The sequence below is a fragment of the Pelophylax lessonae genome, assembly GCF_965119305.1.
Source record: "Pelophylax lessonae genome assembly, chromosome: 11".
Lineage (NCBI taxonomy): Eukaryota > Metazoa > Chordata > Amphibia > Anura > Ranidae > Pelophylax > Pelophylax lessonae.
This window is the reverse complement of record NC_138778.1, coordinates 68,305,261-68,332,177: the sequence shown is the minus strand read 5'-3', so window position 1 is coordinate 68,332,177 and position 26,917 is coordinate 68,305,261. Positions and strand designations below refer to the sequence as shown.

Sequence of the window (26,917 nt, the reverse complement as noted above, 5' to 3'; positions counted from 1 at the left end):
TTTGTTTGGATTGTAATAAAAAAAGCACGTCATGGATCTATGCTCATTTAGTAGTGGATGCATTATTTCCATTAGATAGATGTGCAAAATGGGAGGGACATCCCAGATGATTGGGATAAGAGCTGGGATTTACCGTTTCAAAGTTTAGCCTCCTTGCAGGACTGACAAATTCAGTACGAAATAGTGCACAGGGCTTATTTCACCCCTGCTAGATTGCAGCGAATGTATCCATTACACTCCCCCTGACGTGGAGACCGTGCTGGGAATTTTATACATATTTTCTGGTCATGTTCTGAGATCATTAGTTATTGGGAGAAAGTGTTGATGGTAATGCACATACAACAAGCTATTCCCAGGACCATCAAAGTCTGTTTACTGGGTTTGGCGACTGCTTTTTTTTTTTACATACCAGAGCTGAAATAGTCTTCCGTTTTATGCACAGAATGCCATTACCTTACACTGGAAGAAAAGGGTTCCACCCACGATTTCCTTTTGGAAATGTTTGGTTAATAGTAATTTACCATTGTATAGAGAAACCTATGCACGTAGGGGTTGTTTGAGGAAATGTGACAAGATATGGTCAGGGTGGTTAGCAGACTGGTACAGCTGCATAGGGGTTTGGTTTCACCTTTTTCCTCTGGAAGTAGTTCAGTATTGTGTAGGAGTTGGGAAACCTAGAGATTAAAAAGTATTTGTGAGGGTTATGCATGGGGAAAGGAAGATTGTTTGTTGTCGTTTCTGTTCTTGCAATTGTCGTTGCTACCCTTACGTGCATGGTATGATTGATTAAATCAATAAACCGATTTATAAAAAAAATGACTGTCCTGATGTAATTATGGTAGAGTTAGCACTAGACCCATCAGTTTAATGGTTTCCCAAAACTACATTCAAGGCATGCTGTGAATAACTGCCAGTGGCTTGGCGAACTGTCAAGCCATCAAATGACTGGTGTCCTACACATCTGCAGCACCATGCAACAAAAGATCAAAAACAGGCCAAGACAGCAGCTTCCTTGGCTGTAGGAGAAGAGTTTGGTTTCCCTTTAAAGCCTTGGACAGATGCTTTAGTGGTCTGAAGAGCAACGTGCAGCAAGCATAAACCTAAAAGCAGGCTGCAAACTTTACATAGCTGTCAAAGTACAATTCAGATTTAGTCCAGTGACCTGTTGAGAGCTTGCTGTGATCAAGATTAGGCTTCAGACAGCTTCAAGAGAAGCTAATCTTGAGAACCACATTAACATCTGTTCAGATGCTAGAAGCTATCAAAGTCTCAGGGAAGCTGCTACACAATACCTAATGCACATACAGTACTAAAGTAAATCACAACACCCCAGTAACCGTTAACATTGTTTATTATGTGAAACAAAAAAAAGTACAAACATGAGAATAGAAAACCATTCATGCCTTTTCCAGTAGATCCAAACACAAGGAGAGGGTTGAACAAAGTGCTTCAAACAAGAACACATGTACAGTCACGTGGAAGAAAATGCCAAAGCCATTTACAGTTTTAGCCCAGGACCAGACTGGACTTTCCTCCTGGAGGATTTCGCCTACTGGCTACTGCTACAGGGGCAGCAGGTTGTACGCTCTCTTCAGCAACTTCAGATCCATCATTTCCAGACTCTGTTTCTATGGAGAGAAAAAGGATTTATTGCAAAAAAAGCTCCTGGATATGAAGATGCACAAGATGCAGCATTGAGAACAGCAGTAACTATACAACAACATTTGGAATGAGCTGCTCACCTGGTACTTCTGCTTCACCCTAAATGAAAAGAAATAAAGTCACATTAGAATGCTTTAGTGTTTTATGCAGTTATACAAGGTACTATTGAGGATTTATAGTGAACCTGCACATTGTCACCGTCAGCCCCAATATGGTGCCCTTTGTGCCAGCAAAAAAAATAAAATAAAAATGCTGTGAGCAGAGCTCAGCATGTTACTCCCCACTATCCACCAGGTGCTGAGGCAGATAGCCTAGCCATATTGTATAAAGTAGAAGCTCAGTCAAGCACCAACTAGACTGAAATTCACTTTCTATCTACTCTGTAAAAGGAAAGCCCTTTACACTGCACTATACTGAGGGCACTCTGGTCCAGTCATGTTCTGGTCCCAGCACCAGATTTAGTGAGGAGACATTGCAAACAAGGGCTGCAGAGCCTGGGTGCCGTTATCGCCCATAGGCTTACTATGGGGCATCTGCTGTAACTACATTGGAACCAGTGCTGGAACCCAATAATCTGAGTGGACAAGAGCACCGTCAAGTATACAGAAACTTTCCTTTACAGGGTAAATAGAATATGCTTAAAATGATTGGCAACTTTCACTTAACTGTAGAAAAAAAAATAAAAAAAAATAAAACAGGCCACCAACCTTGCAGCATAGTCTAGCAAGCCAGCACAACTTTGAATTCAAATCCTGGCATACAAACTGCTCCCATATATGCATTCAAATGCTTTAGTTCCCTGAGTGCAGCTTTTTTAAGAGCTTGAAACTTGGGTTTACATATACTGGAACAAAGGTTTCAGGAAGATAATACTATGAGAAGTAAAGTTGCTGTGACTGAGAAGTAAAGTTGCTGTGACTAATGGGTAATGGGAAGTGACACATGCTCCTGGAATGTAGTTTCCACATTACAAATGCAGTGACATCACTCCAGAGTCACGGAATTCATTAAGTACTTTTCCTATTGGACAGCATGTCAGTATAATTAAGCTACAACCAGCCAAACACCTAATAAAAGCAAATTAAGCAAGTGTGTGGACTGTAGCTGCCATTAAGCTGTTGCAGTGTTCGAAGTGAAAACTACCATACCAAATATTTAACACGTTTTAAAATCCGTTAACAACAGATTGCCAAGTTTTGGCTGTGCAGAAACTGGAGATTTGTCATCACCCCCATCATTCATGGCAAAACTTTTCTACACATAGGTAAATAAAGCAGGTAAACATTGGCAGTCACCATTAGTTAGATTTAGATACAAACCATGTGATCAGCAGCTTCTCCACATTCTTCCTGATTACATGTTTTCTGTGCATCTTCTGGGTTTCCACATGCTGAACTATATTGGCTATCTGCAAGATATTTACAGGTTTATTGGCAATGTGAAACAGGTAACACTTGTACAGAAATTTTATTTAAAGGTTACCTTGCCCATGATTGCTAAGATTTCTACCAAGGGCATTCCTTGAGACTCATGTACACCTTTATCTGTACCCCTTGCTCTGTCAAGGCCAGCGGCTTACACAACCCACCCAGGGGGAGCAATTCAAATTACTTCCCAGTCACGCCTACAGACTGGCACCCGGGCAGGGCAAAGTTACAGGGGAGTATGTCACATGCTCCTGCATGTCTAAAGTACTAGGTAATCTCAGCAGCAAGGTCAGGTATGTCCTTTGCAGATGCTGTCACTTTGTCCAGCATTGGCAAGGTGACAGCATGACCAAGAGACTTGCAAGTGGGAGAATCTGTAAATAGACCACAAAAAAGCTTAAGCCTCCTTCCCAATCCAAACCCACTCCCACTCCCTAGAAGAGCAGAATGCTCCAGTGAATAGCAGCTCCTAAATGACTTGAATTCTGCTGTACGCTAGTGTATTGTAGAGACAAATCCATCACCATCAGGAAGATGCAAGCACCTGGGAGAACCTACTAGCATAGATTAAGTTGCTAGAGTGGGGCATGCTGAGGTTTTCCTAAAGCCTTGTAGTTTGAGGGGTGGACACCAGGGCCTGACAAATTTGCTTGGAATCTAGGAGCAAGTTACACATGCCGAATGGTTAGCTTCTGTTGGACCGGCTGCCATACATGGGCTGAATGGCAGCCAGTTTATTGAGCGGACTGTGTTGCCCACTAGTCAGCCTGTGTGTACTTTGCTTGATTGTGTGATGGGCAGTGGCTCACTAGGGAAGGACAGTGCAGCAAGGTGGGGGCGATAGGCGATCCAGTAACTCATGCCACCTTGGCCCCTTTCATACAGACACCTCCACCAAGTGGAATCCACTTGCTCAGTGGGGAATTCTCTGTTAACCCCAGCTGAACAGGCAGATGACTGGTCCCAGTCCACTCTGCTATGCAGAGCGAACACTGAGTCCCACTCCTCTAAGGGGCAATCAGCTGGAAATGGACTGCCATCTGATAACCCACCAGCCATCTGTTTTTGGAGGACAGGATCAGATGGCGGCAGTTGTCAGCCGACATCTGCCACTCCATAGAGGAGACTGAAGGGTCCAATCAGGTCGGCTTCAAAAACTTGACAGGCAGACCTGATCAGACAGCCCATGTGAAAGGGGCTTTTGGCTGTGACATGACAGGAAATGAGAATAGAGAAGTTAATTTTAAACAAAAAAAAAAATAAAAAACGGTTTCCATCTTTTGGGAGGGTGATTAGAACTGAGGCGGTTCTAAAAACACCCCACACTCGCTGCCAGCTTACCATTAAGCAAAGGGCACCAGATAAGCAGTGAGAACAGGCAGAACTCCGCACAGTTAGGGACTGCTTGTCACCCCTGGCCACCACAAGAGAGTGCCAGTTTCCAGATAGAGTCACTCAAGGCCACAGCTGGGGCCTCAATTACCGGCCAGTGCAGCATCTTAGTCCACAGGGATGCATGGGGACAAGACATCTCTTGCAAGGCAGCCCAGGCGTCAGATCTCCAATTCTAGTTGCCAATGTGACCTGGCGTCTGGGGTTTGTCAAGCCCTGGTGGGACAAGGTTGTCTTGCCAAGCTTGTACCCAGTTGTGTTTTTCCCTATACAGGTTTTATTCTTATGCTTTATCTACTTCCCCAATCAGCTCCAAGGAATTTTATGATCTGATTCTTGATCCCACTTGCTTGAACGCTGGCATCACCTTGTCAGCAAATACCAAGCAGAAAATGAGCATGCCGCTTGTCTGGAATTCAATACCATAGTAGCTATAAAACCAATATGGAGCACTATTTGAGTTAAGATGCTGGCATTAAACTAAACAAAAAACAGGAGTGCTTCACTTACTGGCTGAGCTGCCAAGTACACTCCTGTAATGTGCCACTGGTCTGTGAGCTCCAGGGAGCTTTTGCAGAGCTGGCTGACATACAGAGGGAGATGGGCAGCTAAAGAAAGGATCTGAAGACTAAAAAAATTTTAAGAGTTAGGGCTCTTTCACATGGTCCGCCTCCGTAGTTGGATCCGTGCTGCTCAGCAGGATCGACCCGCGATCCCAGCTGAGCCAGCGGATGACAGCTCCGTCTCCGCTTGCAGTGCGGAGAGGGAGGTGTCACAGCCCCTGCTGCTCTCTATGGGGGATCGGATGAGAGCGGACCACCTGTCTGCTCTCATCCCATCTGATCCCCAGGACGGATGGAAAATAGAGTTTCCATCCGTCCGGATTTCACGGACAGGATCGGATGCGGATGGCAGCGGACATGTCACCGCTGACATCCGCTGCTCCATAGGGTTGAATGGGGCATCCGATCAGATCCACCTAAAAAACTGACAGGCTGATCTGATCGGACCGCCCGTGTGAAAGAGCCCTTAGTGCTCCAATTCACTAGGAATTATAAAGCTCAAGTCCCTGAACAGAAACCAGTGAACCCTGACCAGGTGCCCAATGAGGCCTCTTGACAAAGCCCTGCAGAGGTAGGGAACATAAAGCACCATGTCTGCTGAAGCAAAGGATCATTAGACAGTACCCAAGATCAGATACCCATCCTGGTCCCAATAAAAGTTAAGAGGTCTTCCTGGGTCTTAAAGCAGGCCCTCAAATCTAAACGCAGACATTGCATAGCCAATTTTCAATAGTGAAAATTTTAATTTTATTACTTTCTGGTCATAGTCTGTCTGTCTAGCATGTCCAAATGCATCTTGATAGATGTCATACCTGCCTTCAAAATCCATCAAGATGCTAAACTACCCCTCAGCTAGCATGACCCGCTCTGTGCCACTATGTCCACCGTAACTCAAATAGCCAAATCAATGCCTCATTCAGTGATTAGTCAGAGGTAAAATCTCACACCAAGTACAGCAAAATGCAAGTGGAGTAAAGACAGGCACTGGAGTTCCCTAAAACCACTTTAAGTAGGTACGTTTTGAGTGAATTAATTTTTTTTAGATGAACACACTTTAGTTGTGTATTTTTTGAATCCTATACAGGAATTTCATGCACTTGTCCAAACACTGACTATTTAGGTTCATGTTGATTGAACAAGGCATTGGTTATCAGGGGTTAAACTTGGGAGTGGGTCCAGACCCTTTTATAAGCTTGTGATGCGAGCCACAGCATCCTAATCAAGGTCACGTGACATGGCAGGCGAAATTCATGGTCATGTCACATGACCCCATACTCCCAACCACACCATGCGGCTCAACTATCATCCGACCTCACTAGTTGAATGAATCGCTGCAGCATTATTCCACCATACAGGAGAGCATTGAGTCGGCCTGAACACTAGCATTAGCAGTGACCAGAAACAGCTTATACAGATAGATGCAGCTTGGAGTGGCTTGCTGGGCCCATAGTACTCGATGAGATTTGTTTCATGGGAGGCAACTCCCTGGACTGCATTGCTGAGACAAGCCTTTCCACTGTTCTGTGTCCATGAGGACCATCGTTCCATGCTTGCCGTCCCTCTTTACTGATGTACCGTCAGCTTGCTTGTAAAGCTTTGCATGAACTTTTGCCTTACACGAGTAACTATCCATGGTCAGGACAATTTTTCATATAATGCTGAGTCACTGAAGCATAACTACTACTTTTGGGCTGATCAATGAGATCTGGCTTTTCCAATCTTAAATTCTGTGCCATCACCTCAGACAACTATACGCAGGGAAGTATCTATGGGCTGATCCTGTCCTGTGGCTTATTAGAGGTTTAGCCTGTAACATTTTGCATCACTGGTTTGCATGAACTGCCCATGGCCTTTTCTCATCTGTCAGTTGCCATTTACCCTCTGCTGCTAGTACTATACTAGTGTGTTTGGATGTGTGTGAGCCCAGGCTATGTTTTTATACATTTGAAACGTCATGCAGTGAAGGTTTGTGTGTTTTATTTTGCCATTTGTGTTTTTCAATATGAATTTGGTTTTGCTATACCACTGTTTGTTCTTCAGTAGCGCCTCTTTTTGATATGAACTCATTTTAAGTTCGCTGTTTTTTATTTTAGGTTTTAAAAAGCCAGCCTAGTGTTTACTTCTGCTAAAAATTGTGAACATGGCAGGTTTTCCTTTACCACTTGACCTCCAGGTGGTTTTACCCCTTCATGACCAGGCCATTTTGCAATATGGCACTGTTCCTTTAGCTGACAATTGTACAGTCATGGCTAAACTATCCAAATAAAATTTAGGTCATCTTTTCCCCTACAAATCAAGCCTTTTTATCACCTGCATGTTTTTTCACTATAAAAAAAAATTGACAATTTTAAAATAAACGACTTTCTGCTATAAAACATCCAATAAAAGTAAAGGTCTTGTATTTAGGCCAAAATGCATTAGGCTACATTTTTAGTAATAAAAATCCTAGGCCTCAAAATCAACTGGGACAAGTCCCAGATACCGATTGACGACGTGTCCTCCCTCCCTGTCAACCCTGATGTCCCACTGCAGAGTAGCTCGCATTAAATATCCAGGTGTACAGGTTACCAAAAGGCTGGCAGACTATCCTTGACAACATTCAACCCCTGTTCAGTCTGGTTAAGGCCAGAACTCAGGCCTGGGCCCGCCTCCCCTTGGGTGTGATGGGACAAGTTAACCTTATAAAAATGGTGCTCCTGCCCAAGATACTCTATGCACTCGGCACTCACCAGTCTACCTTCCCCTTAAACATTTCCTGCAGTTAGAATCCCTCCTTAAGCGGTTTAGGGATCTAGCAGACAAACTGTCTTGGCGCCACCTTTAAGAATCCCATGGATTTGGGGGGGTGGCGCTCCCCGACTTCCAATTTGTACTACCTGGCATCACAGTTCTCTCAATTGTTCCACCTTAACAGTACGGATAGGACGAGGTTCCTCGCTCTAGGTCCCTCATGGGCACATTCATCCATGGATCCGTTGTCTTGTGGTGGATGGACTTCGGGGAGATAGCAAGTCCCTGCTCTACCACTATAGACGAGTTTGGATGTGGTGTCTGCTAAACCTGCTCTCCCCAGTTCACACCCATACTCCTTTGTGGCACAACACAAAGCTTCCCGAGTTATGCTCCATCCCAGATGTGCATGTGTGGTCCTATTTTGGGATGTGCTTCCTCTCGCACATTCTTACACATGGGACGCTCAAAACCTTTGATACCCTGACAGAATATGGACTTCCCAATCACATGCATTTCCCATATTTGCAGCTTCTACACAATTCCCACTCCCTATACAAGATATTGTACTGGTCCCGATCCTAGAGGCAATTCAGAGCTCAGACCCAAAACATCTCATTTCTATCCTACACACCATGATTCACTTGGCAACTTCCACAGTGGGTGCTTATGCTCTAAGTGAATTGGAGGATGAGTGGAGTAACGCGCTGGATTTCTAAATGGTTTCCCCCAAATTGTCTGATTGGCTCACTCAGCTGTATATTCTTTATCGCTCCTACCTCACGCCTCCAAGGCTTGCCAGATACAGGCAGGGCATCTCATCCCAATGTCTCATGTGCAGATGGGATGGGGCACTTTACCCCATTTACTTTGGAGTTGCTCAGAGATACAGGACTTTGTCACAGGTTTTTTGGTTCTTGCATGACAACATGGGCTCCCCCCTGACGCTACTCCCCAAGCCGTGCCTCCTAGGGATTCTCCCTGACACTAGCACTAGCAAGTTCACCACCCAATTTCTACAAGAAACACTGTTGCCAGAAAACTGATAGCACGTAAATGAATGTGTGACCCCCCCCCCCCCCCCCCACAGGCTTCGTGAGACAAACACCACCATCCAGTATAAAAAAATGAATCTACACCCATAGGGGTTGCCCCACCAAATTCAATAAAATTTGGGACAGATGGTTGCAGACCCCAGAAACCTGCATCTGAATAACTTAATCCTATTGCTACATGCAGCCTTCACTTTTGTAGTACTCCTGGAGTCCATCTTGGATGGTTTCATCGGGTCAGCAGCCTCCTCCTTAATATACACTGTTTGCTTTATCTGATACTTGGGTTGGCATGACATTCAGAGCTCCCACTTGCTCCCAATTTTTTTTTCTTATTTGCCATGTTTGTCTTTTTGTACACATCTCAACCTTATACATTTTGCTGTGCTCTCATTGAATGTGTTCCCTTGTAAAACTACTTATTTTATTGAAAAAAAAAAATTCCAATCTATTGATTGCAGAAATGTTACAGCATCCAAAAAAGATTCATGGATTTTTTTTACTACTTCTGGCAGAGATCAGAAAATTCTAGGGGGAATGAGACATCCGACGGCTATAGAGCGGGCCTAAATGCTGGGAGGGTGTCCCATGTACGTCCTCCCGTGCATAAGCTGCCTGCGCATGCAGCTCACTCTGATCTATGATTAGCTGAGTCTCGTGGACTTGCTGATCAGAGTAACCACATGATCAGCTGATCACATGTTGTGAACAGAGCCAGTAATCAGCTTTTCCCCCTCACTGGCTTCTGTCAGAGGGACATCAGTCCCAAACAGAGCCACTGCTGCCTCATCTGTGCTCACCAGTGCAGGAGAAAAATGACCCGTTTGCAAAATTAAAAAGCAATCTATGAAAATTTTTTATCAAGGTTTGGTCTGTTTAGTAAAAATAAAACCCCCAGTAGTAATTAAATACCACCAAAATAAAGTGGTGTGGAAAAAAAAAAAAATTCTCATTTGGGTAGTATTGCATGATTGCACAATTGTCACTCAAAGTGTGTCAGCACAGAAAGCTGAAGAGTGACCTAGGCAGGAAGGGATTTAGGTTCCCAGTAGGCTGAGAAAAACAGCACATTGCTGCTGCTGTCAGAAGAGACCCCCGAGTTGGTTTACCTACACAATTCATTCTTCACAGTAATGTCGGAGCCGATTGTTGGGTGCTGGCAGCCAATCAGCGGCTAGCACCCACTGATTGGTTTGTGCTGCAGCTAAACCGGACACGTTTAAGCCCCTCCTTTGTGAGGATGCAGCCCCCATCAATAATCTGAAAAAACGTTTACCTTTTTCTGAAGCACGGGATGCAGGAGTTGGTTCATTATCTGGTATGCCGAATATGTTGGAATCCATCCTGTGTTTTCTAACAGGCTGTTGCTTCTGTGGGTCACCAACACCAAAAGAGAAGCTGGACCCCCCACCTGGAGGTCTCAGGACTCTAGAGAGAAAAAAAATAAAAAGTAAGCCAATGTAGAATTCACAAGTTCCTGGTGCCCAAGCTGCAGACCTTAGCAGTCTGTAGTGGGAACAGATTAGGGGAACATTGACCTCTAACCTCATGTCACATGTTCCCAGTTTTGTATTATCTTCAGCATATCCCCACCCAAAAGTGTAGCAGGTCTCCCCCCCCCTCCCCCCAATTAGGTCTGCAGTTTGAAAGTTCAAGCAAATATACTGAACATTTACGTGCAACCCTTTGGTTTTGTCAGGGGTCATTCAAGACCCATTTAGCTATAAATTGACAACCATAAGCTATGGTTAATGGCAAAAAGCTTAGACCGCATGGAAGACTACCTTTAGACTTCATTCTGCAAATATTCAGGGCCTGTCTGTCAATGCTGACCCTCTAGCTTCAATACACTGAAGTCAGTCAGGACAAGTTTGCAGATAAGGACCTACTGAACAGCTGATCACTGGCTGCAGCCATAGTCATGATCATTGGCAGAACCACTTGCTATCCAGGACTTCATATACTGCAGGGGTATTGAATTAAAATTTATGGAGGTCCGATTAGTAAAATTTTCTTCCAGCAGAGGTCCAGATTGCATTTTTGTGTGATGACTCGGGTTCTTTACATCACAGCCCAGGTGTGCAGGCACGACAGCCCATTCATGTGAATGGGCTGCTGCATCTGCTTTTTCTGCTGGGAAAAAGCCCCGGCACCTTTTTTTAAAATGCAGTCGCATTGAAACGCATGGTGCGTTTGCACCATGCAATTTCCATGTGCGGGAAACCACTCATTGTATTTCATTGCGTTTAAGATCCAATGGTACCCCTGCACGTTTTCTGTGCAGCTGCTTATCCCCCTTCACATCTTAACCACATTACTACCCCCCCCCACACACAGCACTGTCCCCCGTCACATCACCACCCCCCACACACACACACACAGCACTGTCCCCCTTCACATCACCCCCCCCCACACACACACACACACACACACAGCACTGTCCTCTTCACATCACCACCCACAGCACTGTCCCCCTTCACATCACCACCCATCATCCATAGCGCTGTCCCCTTCACATCACCACCCACAGCGCTGTCCCCTTCACATCACCACCCCCACACACAGCACTGTCCCCCTTCACATCACCCCCCACCACACACAGCACTGTCCCCTACACATCACCACACACAGTGCTGTCCCCCGTCACATCACCCCCCACAGCACTGCCCCTTTCACACCCCCCCCCTCAACAGCACTGTCCCCCTTTGCATCACCCCCACACACATACACAGCACTGCCCTGTTAACACACACCCCCATAGCACTTCCCTACAGCACTGCTTCTTTCACACACACACACACACACACACAGCACTGTCCCCCTTTACATAACCCCCCCCCCCCCCACACACACATACATAGCACTATCCTCTTAACACATCACCCCCACAGCACTGCCCCCTTCAAATCACCCCCACAGCACTGCCCCTTCAATTTACCCCCACAGCACTGCTCCCCTCTACATGAATCCCCACACACCGCACTACCCCCCCCCCCCCCCCCCTCCTGTAAATGACCCCTGCTCTTCATCCTTCACGAGTTCACAGCCCTGTCCTCCCTTCACTCTCCTACCCTACACAGAGCGGAGAGCAGGAGGCGGGACAATCTTCATCCGAAGGCAGAGAAACAGCAGCACAGCATGGAGAGAGGCAGCCGACTGTGTGATGCCCAGCCAATCACCTCCCGCCTCCCAGCAGCCAATCACCTCCAACAAGAAAAGTTAATTCAGGCAGCTTGCCTCTCTCCATGCAATGTCGGTCCCGCCCCCAGTCCAGAACCGTCCCGCCTCCGGCCATCCGCCCTGCTCTGCTAATGACAGTGGCAGAGGCAGGGAAGAAAAGTAGCAGCTGATCGCGGCGGTCCTGAGAGAGCAGTAGCTCGGACCGGAAATGGCCCGCGGGCCGCCATTTAGTGATGCCCGATATACTGAATGTATGCAGGACAGCAAGTGGTTAATGCAGAATTAAACTAAAAAACCTGATCGGTATAATTTTTATAACCAAAAGACTCCCATTGGCCTCAAATGCTTCTCTGCCCGTCAGCTTTAATGTATGCCGAGTGGCACATGCGATTACCAGTGTATATTATGGCACCTCTGTTGATGTGACTCGCATGTGTGGGAGTGATGTCATTGGGGCCCAGCCAATCAAGCAGCTGCTGAAGAGTGAACCCAGGCCAGAAGATTTAACTAGAACAAAGCAGAAATCTAATTTTGGATAAAACAAAGGAAGAGTTATACCACTGTCAATTTTCACCATCTTTACCATCTGTGCCACATTCCAGAGATTTCCCTTCACTTCCTGTCCCATATCCAAACAAGTGATTAAATGCCTGCAAAGAGAATTCCTTGAGGACCCCCAGCTCAGCAGAACCAGTAGCACTTCTGGAAGATTTCCCCCTCCTACATTTCTGTGGAGAACCCAAAATTTGTAATTCTCACTTTTGATGCAACAGGACAAAGTGAATCTCCTAAACGGGGGCACAGACAAAATAGAAAGGTGTTCCAACCCATCTTCACTTTAACTAAAACTAAAATTTTATGTTTAAAGCTTTTGGCTATACTTCTATAGATCACAGGAGTGCAGTGGGCTGAATTCACTCAGCCAGTCCAGGCTTGGGAAAGATCCCAACTTTACATTCAGGATACACCCATACTTCTCAGCTTCTGCCACTGAGCCTTAGCCAGCCCCTCCACTAAGCGCTAGATGGGCAGAGTGCCACTGACAGTCACAGCCATGCTCAGAGCGATCAGCAGGGTTTCATTGCTCAGTTCTTGGGGTAGACGCATTGGAGGACAGCTGTAGCTGGGATTAGTGCTGCAACCATCTAAGCAAGTTTTTTCTGCATTCCTGAAGCTGTCAAGTTGCCGGTGACTAGCGGAGTGCTGATGGTGCACTGTTGGAGGGATCACTTGCCAGGCAAGTCCACCAAAACTTGCTCAAAAAGTGCTTAGAGGCACATCATGGCTGGCACTATGAACTGTTTAAAAAAAATTGAGAAATTCTGCTTTTAGCTACAGCTGGGTTGCCCAGCAAAATGGGATCCCTGACAAAGCAATTCTAGTTTATGTACAGTAGCCATATAAGGGCTTGTTTACAATACGGCGCTGTCAGGCTAATAAATAGGAAATATAAATATATCTTAAAGTGCACTGGTGATAAAGTGAATAAAAATCAAGGTATATAAAACTTCATATGGTGAATCCTTAAAAAGTGTAAATATGTTTAAAGAATTTGATAAAAAATATGTATATATATATATATATAATATCGTGATTAATGAATAAGAAAATTAAGATATAAGTGATAAATTATTGAACATCAATTCAGTGTGTGATCTTAACCACTCTACTACCGCTCACGGTAATACTACTGCGGCAGAGTGGCTCGTTCCCGTCCAGTCACGTAGTATTAACGTGACTGGACTCCTCCCCTTCTGGGCGGCGCTTGCGCGCCGCCGGAGGCTCGCTCCCGCTGTTTTCATTCACAGCGGGAGTCGGGCCAGGGGAGGAGCAGCGGCGATCGCCGCTGCTCTTACCCGATCGTCGGGGATAGAGTCTGGAGATCCGCCCGCTGTGTGTAAACACAGCGGGCGGATCTCCATAGTGACAGGGAGTGACAGATCGGAGTGTTCAGCATAGCTGGACATCCGATCTGTCCATGAATCACATAGTCACCTCCCCCCCTACACGTCAGTAAGCACCAGGCATACATTAACCCCTCCCTCTCCAATAAAATTAACCCCTTCCCTGCCAGTGTCATTTTTACAGTAACAGTGCATATATATATAGCACTGATTACTGCAGTAATGTCACTGGTACCCCCAAAAGTGTCAAAAATGTCAGTCAGGGGTCCGGTCTGTCCGCCGCAATGTCGCAGTCCCGCAAAAAAAAAAATCGCAGATCGCCGCCATTACGCGTTAAAAAAAAAACACCAAAAATGACAGAAATCTTTCCCTTTGTTAGTAAACGCAATAACTTTTGCGCAAACCAATCAAAATACGCTTATTGCGATTTTTTTTACCAAACATATGTAGCATAAAACAAATTGGCCAAAAACTTTTAAAAAAATTGGTTTTTACATCTTTTTTGGGGGAATTTCATATAAAAAAAATGTGAAAAATATTGTTATTTTTTCAAAATAAACGCTCTTTTTTTGTTTATAGCGCAAAAAGTAAAAATCGCACAGGTGATCAAATACCACCAAAAGAAAGCTCTGTTTGTGGGAGAAAAAGGACGTAAATTTCGTTTGGGTACGGCGTCGCACGACCGCGCAATTGTCAGTTGAAGTCGCACAGTGCCGAATCGCAAAAAGTGGCCTGGACGGAAGACAGCAAAATCCTCCGGTTGTAAAGTGGTTAAAGGTGTATGTATGACTATATAAACAATAAATAAAGTGATGTTTTAAATATCCTCCATAAATAAGGTGCTAATTGATCAGATATATATTGTGCTAGTGGGCCAAACAATAAATAGTTTTGTATAAATCTGTACACAATCAATTCATAAATAGTGTCCCAGCAATTTAAATAACATAAATAAATAAATAAATGTAAAGAGAATATATAGAAAAATTGTCCATATAAATAGCCAAATATTAAATGGTGCTGCAAATATAATTGAGTCCCAAGAAGGGTGATGAAGCAGGGATTTTAACAGGATAAAATGGATTACAGGACTTCCAGACTGATGGGGGTGCTCAATACAGGAATCAGTGCTCCCCTCCTATTACTCCCGCACTCACCAGATGGTGGTACCCCCACAGGGGTAATCAGCGTTTGGGGTGACTCTCAAAGGTCCCTCCGAAGGCTGGCTAGTAATCCACTTAATCCCGACTTCGTATGCCGTATCTTTCTCCAGGGGAAAATTGATGAGAAATCCCTCCTCTTAAAGTACTCCAATATATTTGAGAGATCCGGATGAGGAAAGAAAAAAGGGGCTCCAATAGTGAAGTATTGCAAAAAATAGGTGCTTTATTCATATAAATTTACAATACTCACATTTAATAACAGAAAAACGGTGCATGTATGTCCTAGGGACCGCAACACCCTCGTGTAGCGGTAGTTCCGGGACGCGGCGTACTTTAAGAGGAGGGATTTCTCATCAATTTTCCCCTGGAGAAAGATACGGCATACGAAGTCGGGATTAAGTGGATTACTAGCCAGCCTTCGGAGGGACCTTTGAGAGTCACCCCAAACGCTGATTACCCCTGTGGGGGTACCACCATCTGGCGAGTGCGGGAGTAATAGGAGGGGAGCACCGATTCCTGTATTGAGCACCCCCATCAGTCTGGAAGTCCTGTAATCCATTTTATCCTGTTAAAATCCCTGCTTCATCACCCTTCTTGGGACTCAATTATATTTGCAGCACCATTTAATATTTGGCTATTTATATGGACAATTTTTCTATATATTCTCTTTACATTTATTTATTTATTTATGTTATTTAAATTGCTGGGACACTATTTATGAATTGATTGTGTACAGATTTATACAAAACTATTTATTGCTTGGCCCACTAGCACAATATATATCTGATCAATTAGCACCTTATTTATGGAGGATATTTAAAACATCACTTTATTTATTGTTTATATAGTCATACATACACCTTTAAGATCACACACTGAATTGATGTTCAATAATTTATCACTTATATCTTAATTTTCTTATTCATTTATCACGATATTATATATATATATATATATATATATATATATATATATATATATATATATATATATATATATATATATATATATATATATATATATATATATATACACACACACACATATTTTTTATCAAATTCTTTAAACATATTTACACTTTTTAAGGATTCACCATATGAAGTTTTATATACCTTGATTTTTATTCACTTTATCACCAGTGCACTTTAAGATATATTTATATTTCCTATTTATTAGCCTGACAGCGCCATATTACCTCCCTTTTCCCCACATTTACTAAATATAGTTATCTATATTTTTGAGGTAGGCTGCAGTCATTTATTTACTTAATTTCCTCCAATAGCGCGGAAACTTTCCCCCTATACTTGTTTACAATACACTGAGACCTGTTTTCCTGCAGTAGAAAAACTTCTACAGGACATACCATTGTTTTCTATGTGCTCTATCCACACTGAAAGGCTGATCTCATGTGCATTTCCAAGCCCTGTTCACACTGGTGCAATTTCTCCTGTGTGCCATCTTGCTGCAATGCACAAGAGTGGAAATCACATTCTCTATGATGTGCGATTTTTGGACAAGTGCTTCAGTGTTTGCGTGCTCCCATTGAAGTTTTTGGGGTAGTGCATTTTTGGCCCCCCATCAACCTCAATGGGAGCCTTCTAAACCACATGTACATGCTTTTGGTGCTTTAAGCACTTGCCGACCACCCTATAGCAGATTTACTGCTACAGGACGGCCACGCTGGATCAGGTATACACACACGATGCTGCACTTCGTTATCAGACGCAAGTACGTGCCGCCACTGGCTCGCTCCCGTTGCGATTCTACACAGCGGGTCCCGGGGATCAGATATCTGCCAGCACCCGCTGATCGTTGGTACACAGGCAGAACAATCTGCCCATGTAAACAAGGCAGACTGCCATTCTGTCAGTACAGAAAGCAGGAACACGAATTAATTCCTTTCCACCAGTATAAGCACCTCCCCTGTACACTGAATCAGTCAGTTATTCCTTTGATCATCTGTTAACCCCTTCCCAGCCAGTGCAAGTACAGCGACACATTTTTAGCACTTCTCACTGGTTCCCAAAAAAGCATAGTGTCCGATTTGTCCAATGCAATATCGCAGTCCCCTTAAAAGTGGAGTTCCACCCTAAAATTGAACTTTGGTCCATCTTGCTACGGGTCACCTGAAAAACAAATGGATAATCACATTTTTTTTTACTTACCTTGTTTTAGAAGTATACTCTACTTCCTCCCCTCGGTCGCCACGGCGAGTCGTCACTTCCTGGCTTGCAATGATTCCTGGGAGCTGAACGTCATCGCTCCCAGGAATCAATGCCCCTGCACCGGCCCCGACGTCAGTTCCGGTGCAGGCGCATCATACCTTGCTAAACAGCTTCTGGGCATGCCCAGAAGCTGTGCAGGGATGACGCTGCGGCACCGGTGCAGTGCATCGTGGGACCGAAGAAGACGCAGAAGAGGATCGCGCTGGCTTCAAGCTGTCCACACCTGAGATGGCAGCGCTGGACAATACATTTTCAAGGCAAGTATTTCTTCTAAAAGGTAAGTGCAACCCGGGACAGTACAGAGGCTAGCCATTGTGGAATGTACTAGCCCCGACTGTCCCGGGGATATAGATAGATAATATATATATATATATATAAAAAAAAACAAAAACAAAAACAAAAAAAAAAAAAAACTTTCCCAGGGTGGAACTCCGCTTTAAGTCACTGATCGTGGTCATTACTAGTATAGACATTCCAAAAAAAATATCCCATAGTTTGTAGACTAACTTTTGCACAAAGCAATCAATATGCACTTTTTGGGATTTTTACCAAATATATGTAGCAGAATACATAGTCCTAAACTGAGCCACATACTCCTGTGCTTCGCTGAGCGCAGGAAACCCATGCCCTGACAGCCACTCTGAGCCATGAAAACCAAGAACTGAGCAATCAATAGTCATGTGATTGCTCAGTTCTGCCTTAGAGCCAGTAGGGGCAGCTGCAGCATCAGACCAATGCTGCATCCACACAGGTGAGCATGTAGGTTTTTATAATTCTGCACTCACATGGTGATCCAGCCAGTTAAATGGAATGGATTGTTTTACAAGGTGAGGGTTCACATTTTCTTTAAAATAGAAATGAAAGGCAAACGTTTATACACCAAAACTTTATCTACACGCGACCACATAACTGCTATTCTCAGGTGCATAAGGATCTTCGAGCCGAGGAAGGAGAAGCTGCAGCACACTAGTCACCCCAATGAATGGCTGTGAAGGGAGGGGGTTGTCCGCACCAGTCTGTTCATTGGAGCAGACAAGACTGCTATCAGCACAACTAGGTAAACTAACCACGCTGTGCTCTCCTGTCTAGCATGAGCAGTTTATCAGAAAAAGCAGACTGACTGGCAGAATACAAGGCAATTAACAGAGCAAGCAGCTGCACCACTTGGCAGTAGGAGGAACTGCGCTACAATTCGCACCAGCCCCAATTTCCTGTGTGATTGTCGTCCCATGTATGTGGCGACGTGGGTGGGGTGCAGCCCTAGATACAGCCATGCAGCATCTACTTACCTGGTGCCATCGCAAACTGACAGCCTCAGCGTCCCTGAGGATGTGCATTTGCCTGTCTTGTCAATGTAGGCTGTCGCAGCTGCTATGTTTGCACATCTTCTGCATCCCCTGGGCTTGTCTGTTGGCCTCCATGGGGCTCTGCTTGCACAGCATCCCTCCAGATAGGCCCATTTCCATAACTACTTTTACTCATGCAAATGCTCGGATAATAAAACCTAGCCCTGTTTCACATATAGGCGAATTGGATATGTTTTGAACTGCATCCGCCTCGCATGACATGTGAACTAAAAGGCTTTTCTGTGGAGCTGGTTAAAGCGGAAATATGCTGCATCTGAGCATCAAACCAAAAGCACTATTTTTAGTATTCAAAGCAAACTCCACACCCTCCAGGCTTTATTTTACTGTGAAATCACTTAACACCCCCTAGCATTTCTGGCAGTGGCAGTTTTGAGTAAGAGCTGATGATCCATGTAGCATTGACTTCTGGACTCCCACCTGCCCTTAGTTCAGGCATGCAGAGGGTGTGCTTAGCTGAGACAACCCCTCAGCTACTGAAGACTCCTGGGATGTATGACATTTTTGTAGGCATGGAAACCAAGAACCAGTTTAACATGTAAATATGATTATTTCCTATCCATTTACTAATTCTGGCAGCATAAGGATTCAAAATAGTCAATGTCAGGGTGAATAAAAAGCAATGTTAAAAAAAAAAAAAAAAAAAAAAAAAAAAGATTTAGCCCCCGTTCACACTGAGGCGACCTGGTCGCCTGACAGGTCGCCTTCCATAGAGAAGCTGCGGACCCATTCTAATAGGAGCGACACAAGTCAGACTTAGAAAAAGGGTCCGGAGCTTCTTTGGGGCGACCCAGAGCGACCTGCATAGACTTCAATGTTAAGAAGTCCGTGCCTGCCGCTCCGAGGTTGCGGGGCGAGCAGCGTGCCGCGACCTATGAGGTCGCCTGGCAAAGTCGGGTCGCTGCAATGTGAACAGGGCCTTAATTTTCAGATTTAATTTTTATTCTATTTAGGATACAAAAAAATAGTTTATTCAGCATGAAATGGAGCTTAGTTGTGTAAACTGAGGCTGCATATTCTGCAATATTTACATTTTTGGTAACCGCAGTCAATGAAGCCAAAACTCTGCAAGCTGAGATAACATGCACTGCATTGAAGCAGTCACACAATTACACAGTAACCACGAGATAAAACAAGTTACTATTCCTTTTACAAATCTATGTACACTAAAAACTATAATTGAATTGGTTCTGATATCACTGTTTTACTAACCCGACGTTTATTCTAACCAGGAAACCATTTTGTTTACAATTATTAAAGATTCTAACTACCAGCAAGAATATGTCCTTACATTTAAAGAGCACCTGTCATTTCAGATCCATGTTGGCAGCACCTGTTAGCAGGCATCCACTCACCTGCTGCCACTCTCCTCACCTTGTGTCACTGAAGCATCACCAGCCGCCCCAATAAAGTGAATGGGACGTCGGTGAGTCAACAGCAGGTCAGAGGAGCCACTGTGGGACAGATGACATACTTGTATACTTTAAAGGATTTAAATCAAATCCACCCTAGCCAATGTTGATTGAGATCCACCCTAGCCAGTTGATTGAAAGTGACGTGCCCCTTTAACATATGTGCAGCCACAGTGCGATTTCAAAGAGTCTGGTACAATTTTCATCCAAGTTCAGGTGCGATTCAGTGTCACATCAGTTTGCACATGAACGGTTGAATGAAGTAACACCAGATCGGGCTTGAAATTGTGCTGCAAACCATAATTTGCTCCGGAGACGAGTCCGCTATACACCTTTGATACAACTGGAGTACGTGCATCTACACTGCATGGCATCTTGTGGTTCATTGGCTCATATCAGTTGCAACTTATATCTAAACAATATCGGTAATGCACTAGGTGCGTGTGCATTCTTGCAAACCAGCGTTCCATCAGATTACCACTACCCATTAGATTGTGGAAGTGACGTTTCGACCAAAAAAATACTTATTGTGCATGCGCTATGCGTTCCAAACTAGGGCTGCAAGATATTGGGCAAAAAAGTACATTGCGATATTTTGTTTTTAGCGATCTATATCGCGATATTTCTCCAGTCACATGCCATCACTGGGAGACGCATATCACAGGGGAGGAGACAGGCCGCACTGAGGAAGACGCTGCTTCAGCCAATCAGCTTACATGACACTGCACAGCTGGAAGGAAGTGTGTGCGGTGTGCCCGGTTTAGGCTGATCACCTCCATCCCTCCCCCGATCTCACCTGGTGATGGTGCTGTGCTGGAGTGTAGCCAGGAACACACACCCGCCCCCCCCCCCCCGGACCGAGATTCGGTGTTGGGTCGATATCGGTTTCCCATTGCTTTCGGCTGTGATCGGAACTCCGCCCCTCCAGCCCGATGCAATCCAGCCCTCCCAGCTCTGCCTCTAGTCACCAGCCGACCATTACTCCGCCCATTGTCCCTCCATTGAATCCATTTACAACACATTACAGCCTGATCCCACCCCCGATGCAGCCAGGAGAGACAATGGCCAGCTGGAGACTAGAGGCAGAGCTGGATTGCATCAGGCTGGAGTTCCGATCACAGCCGAAAGCAAGACAGATGTGTCAGCTGCCAACACTGAGCCCTCCTCCTCCCGAGTCCCAACTTCTCCCTGTGCTAAATATCGTGTCTTTGGCGATATGAATATCGCCCACGCCCGCAGAACGATAGTTGATATCACATCGATCATTCAGCCCTATTCCAAACACTTCATGATCTGATGGGCATCGGAGGGCAGATCCCGTTTCCTTATAGCAGGGTAAATAGCATAGTACTTGTACTGTCTCACCTACCCCTCTGGAAACTAAAAACCTTACTGATCTGCCAGTTTCTGCCCTCCCCTCTGAACTCAGCAATAAACGGTGCAGCTCTACAATCTCAATAAGGATGCAATAAATAGTAATTCATAAAAAGTTCATAGATAAGTAAAATCCTTCTGCATGAAAACAAGTCCATAAAAGTCCATATAACCCACAGAGACTTAAAACAGCGGCTCAATAGTTACTGGTTGCTGACCAATCCTTGACTATTTTAATGAAGTTCAAGGGGGACTGTAACCATCTGAGTGGCAAGAGGAACATGAGCCTAGTGGAGAGGTTGAGACCAGATTCCATAGCCCCATAGTGTCATTTCCAGGAAGCTGGCTCATTACTACCGTCATTTGCTGTGTTTTCACAGCTCTCAGGTAAGAGGCTGGTACTACTGGTGGAGGATTTAAGCACTGAGTGTGAGCACTTCGATCGATCTGTGTTAACCAGTTTACAGCACTGTGCACCTTGGGTTATATGGACTTATGGACTTTCCCTTGTTTTCATGCAGAAGGATTTTACTTATTTATCTATGGACTTTTTATGAATTCCTATTAATTGCATCCTTGAGATTGTAGCGCTACACCGTTTATTACTGTGTTTTATATCTGTTGTTTTTGTACCTGGGTGTTCAGCAGCTTGATTATATATTTATGTTGCGCCGAAATATTTTTTCTATTTACTCCTCTGAACTGACCATGGTTTATCATAGCTGCTGAGCCATGACACTGGTCAGTTTATGTGCCTCATCTGCTGTGTCTCCTCTGCTCTCCCCCCTCCCAGCTCAGGAGTCCGTCTGTCGCCCCCCCCCCCCCCCCCGCTGTTAAAGTGATACTGCCAGCACTGTACAAGTGTGTTAAACCATGCCTCTAAATACCTTTGTGCTATATCTTCAGGCCAGTTATGTGACTCCCAGCCACTCTGCTACTATCCAGGACTACAGCAGGAGGGGCCAAGCCGCTAGTTCAGCAGTCATCTGACAGCTCAGCTCCTCCCACTGTAGCCCTGGACATAGTAGCAGAGCGGCCGGGAGTCACATGATCGCCCTGAAGATACTTCACGAAAAGGTATTTAAAGGCATCGATTCTAACACTTATACAGTGCATGATGGCAGCAAAGCATAATTTAGGGTTACAAACCCTTTAAAGATTTCATGTTGAGCAGTGCGGGGTGTACCAATATGGCCTCAGCCACCTTCCTATTGCTGGCATCCAGCTTATTTCAAATAGGAAGTAAACCCTCTGCAAAAAAAACAACAAAAAATCCTGTGAAGACAAAGGCATACTAGCTCATTATGAAGTACTTGGCTTAAAACAAAGCCCGCGCAGTGCGGCACGCTCAGCGACAGGGCAGCTGACATGTTCGGCCATCCTGCTTCGCATCCTCCGGCCATTGTCTTCCCTCATTGTAAAGCGCTGTGCAAACTGTCGGCGCTATATAAATCCTGTATATCAGGGCTCGACAAACCCCGGGCACCAGGGGTGCCCTGCAGGAGGTGTCCTGTCCCTTTTGCGCCCCCACCTCCTCCCTGAGTGCACGGACTTCCGCGCCGTCCAAAAATTGAGGCCCCGGCTTTTCGGCCTTCTTCTGTGAGATAGGCTTCCAATGGGGAACTGGCACCTTCTTGTGGTGGCCTGGAGTAATGACTTCCCACTGAGGGTAGTTTTTGCAGGCTTCATCTCCCTATCCAGTTACCTTTGCTTAAAGGTAAGTGGACAGGGAGTGTGGCTATTAATTTTTTAATGCCACAGCCGAAGGCCCCTCTCACACAGGCTGTCTGATCAGGTCTGCCTGTCAGTTTCAGGCAGACCTGATCGGACCCTTCATTCTCTATGGAGCAGTAATCTGCCACCATCTGATCCTGTCCACCAAAAACAGACAGCTGGTGGTTCTATTTTCTATCCATCCCGTGGATCAGATGGAAAAAGACAGTCGGTTTCCATCCAATTGGGCTATAGAGGAGAGGGGTTCTAGTCGTATTTATGTGTAAATTTAGTATCCGTTTTATTAACTAAAGCTTGGTTGTTTAAAAAAAACTGGCTCCTAACCATTTTAGCTGGCTCCTAGATTTCAGTCAAGTTTGTCAAGCCCTGCTTTATAATAAATAATTGGCCGGAGGCACGATTACATCACTCCCCGCACATGCACGCGGGAGCCGCCGTTCACGGCACAGGGCTCTGAAGGAACAGCATGCGTGGCCGTTCCTTCAGAGCGCATGCACCAATGACGTCAGCTGCACGCACTGTAAATATCTCCTAAACGGTGCACATTTAGGACATATTTATAAAACCTATAGGTAAAAGTCTTTAAAGTGGGTGTACACCCACTTAAAGTATCAAAACAGCAACAGATAACTATACTTTATTTATACGCTCAGTTTATGGCTAAAATTAATGACAGCTGGGTGTAGTAAGATGTCTGCATGGGTGTTCCATCATTACCGCTACCTGTCATGGAACACATGGCACATGCAGTGATTGTCAGAACATCCCCTCCATTACTCTGATGGGTAGCAGAAATCTGACAGATCAGTTCCTGATAATAAATAGGCATCTGTAATCGGTATCTGCAAGAACTTGAGAAAAGGAATGGGTACTCATAGTTGGCCATAAAAAACTGGCATCAGGGCATCCCTAGTCATTACTTTTAATACCACCTGCCCCACCCTATCAGATTGCAAGCTTTTGTGAGCAGAGCCCTCTTGTATATCATTGTATCTGTACTGTCTCCTTTATATTATACAGCACTGCAGACTGCTGGCACCATATAAATCCTGAATACTGTAGCCAGGATTTGGAAGCCACCTGTGATTCCTAACCACCTGGGTGTGATGGGGCCTTACAGGTGTGAGGGGAGGACCCACCTGACAATAATGGAGATGTATGAGGACGAGCCGTGTCTATGCCGCACAGCCCGGCCTCCTTCCTTTGTTATGTGCCTCACCCAGGAGGGCGGACAGAGCGGACATCCCCGGGGAGAGGATTGAGGAAGACAATGGCTGAGCCCACACTCCTCATTGGGCTCCTATGAGGTGACTGGCAGTACTGCAGCATCTCCGTGTGAGTGGAGAGAACGAGGCGTACAGCACACCGCATACATCCTCCACCCCGCACACAGCAGACGGTCCCTACGACTCAATAACCGGGCACAGCCCGCCCTCCCCTCACATAACAAGTCCCGGCGTCTCTATCAAACCTCACCTAGAGCTATTGCGGCCCTCGGGGTCCAGTCCTTGGAACGTAGCTGTGGTAGACATGGCTTCTTTTTTGGCAGCAACTATTCTCCTACGAAGACAGCTGCGCAATTTATATACCGAGGCACGCCCCTGATGAGCAGCGATTGGCTGCTTCGAACCGTTACGGAGTCTGTCATTGGAAGGCGCCGGTGATCGGGCTCGGTGGTTGGTCGTTCGTCCTGTCTGTCTGGAATCTCTTTTTTACCTGATGGTCTCGCATGTGGCGTTAAGAAATGTCCCGCCTTCATTAAAATAAAACAGCCAATGGGAAAGGGCGGCTGGAAAAGCCGGTCAGAGTTCCGAGTGTTGATTGGCTCCTCGGCTTGTCCATTTCAGTTTCTCTTTGTGGCAGAGTGCCGCTGCTCTGTTCTGTGTGAGGTCATGGCTGGGAGAGTCATGCTGCAGGAAGGATGAACATTGGGATGTTTGGGTGGGGTGTGTGTGGAGGAATAAGAGCTAACGTCACTTACCAATGGTCACCACAACGCACTTCACAATTAGACAGGAATTGGGGATATTTTATACAGGAAGCAGAGCAAGGTTACAATCAGAATACATGTGTGTGGTAAAAAAAAAAAGTATATCTGCGTATATATATAAATATATATATATACACTGTGCACCTATATGTGTGTGTGTATATATATATATATATATATATATATATATACATACAGCATCTCACAAAAGTGAATACACCCCTCACTTTTTTGTAAATATTTTGTATCTTTTCATGTGAACACACTGAAGAAATGACACTTTGCTACAATGTAAAGTAGTGAGTGTACAGCCAGGGCCGGTGCTTCCACTAGGCAAACTAGGCAGCCGCCTAGGGCGCATTGCCACCTAGGGGCGCAGCCAGGAGTCGCCACTCTCTCTTCATCATGAATGATTATTGTGAGCTGAGAGGAGAGGTGGTGGTAGGGGAGGAAGAAGGGACAGAGAAAGATGCCAGGAGTCTTGGGCAGTGAGTACACCCCAAGTGAAAATGTCCAAATTTGGCCCAATTAGCCATTTTCCCTCCCCGGTGTCATGTGACTCGATAGTGTTACAAGGTCTCAAGTGTAAATGGGGAGCGGGTGTGTTAAATTTGTTGTTATCGCTCTCACTCTCTCATACTGGTCACTGGAAGTTCAACATGGCACCTCATGGTAAAGAACTCTCTGAGGATCTGAAAAAAAAGAATTTTTGCTCTACATAAAGATGGCCTAGGATATAAGAAGATTGCCAAGACCCTGAAACTGAGCTGCAGCACGGTGGCCAAGATCATACAGCGGTTTAACAGGACAGGCTTCACTCAGAACAGGCCTCACTATGGTCGACCAAAGAGGTTGAGAGCACATGCTCAGTGTCATATCCAGAGGTTGGCTTTGGGAAATAGAGGTATGAGTGCTGCCAGCATTGCTGCAGAGGTCGAAGGGGTGGAGCGTCAGCCTGTCAGTGCTCAGACCATACGCCGCACACTCCATCAAATTGGTCTGCATGGCTGTCATCCGAGAAGGAAGCCTCTTCTAAAGATGATGCACAAGAAAGCCCGCAAACAGTTTGCTGAAGACAAGCAGACTAAGGACATGGATTACTGGAACCATATACTGTGGTCTGATGAGACCAAGATAAACTTATTTGGTTCAGATGGTGTCAAGCGTGTGTGGCGGCAACCATGTGAGGAGTACAAAGACAATTGTGTCTTGCCTACAGTCAAGCATAGTAGTGGGAGTGTCATGGTCTGGAGCTGCATGAGTGCTACTGGGGAACTGGGGAGCTACAGTTCATTGAGGGAACCATGAATGCCAACATGTACTGTGACATACTGAAGCCGAGCATGATCCCCTCCCTTTGGAAACTGGGCCGAAGGGCAGAATTCCAACATGATAACAACCCTAAACACACCTCCAAGATGACCACTGCCTTGCTAAAGAAGCTGAGGGTAAAGGTGATGGACTGGCCAAGCATGTCTCCAGACCTAAACCCTATTGAGCATCTGTGGGGTATCCTCAAACGGAAGGTGGAGGAGCGCAAGGTCTCTGACTACCTCCAGCTCCGTGATGTCTTCATGGAGGAATGGAAGAGGACTCCAGTGGCAACCTGTGAATCTCTGGTGAACTCCATGCCCAAGAGGGTAAAGGCAGTTCTGGAAAATAATGGCGGTCACACAAATTATTGACACTTTGGACCTAATTTGGACATTTGCAGTTAGGGGTGTACTCACTTTTGTTGCCACTTT

The 26,917-nt window shown here is 45.3% G+C and overlaps 1 protein-coding gene across 1 annotated transcript; it reads right to left on the bottom strand.

The window, feature by feature from the left end:
• Window positions 1-1,333: 1,333 nt before the first annotated feature.
• On the bottom strand, window positions 1,334-24,805 carry JPT1 (Jupiter microtubule associated homolog 1). Its single transcript, XM_082271955.1, has 5 exons — window positions 24,659-24,805; window positions 10,103-10,254; window positions 2,982-3,070; window positions 1,743-1,761; window positions 1,334-1,628 (listed from the first exon to the last, which is right to left on the bottom strand). Exons 1-5 carry the CDS (start codon window positions 24,712-24,714, stop codon window positions 1,507-1,509), a joined length of 438 nt encoding a protein of 145 aa, XP_082128081.1. The 5' UTR covers window positions 24,715-24,805; the 3' UTR covers window positions 1,334-1,506.
• Window positions 24,806-26,917: the final 2,112 nt, after the last annotated feature.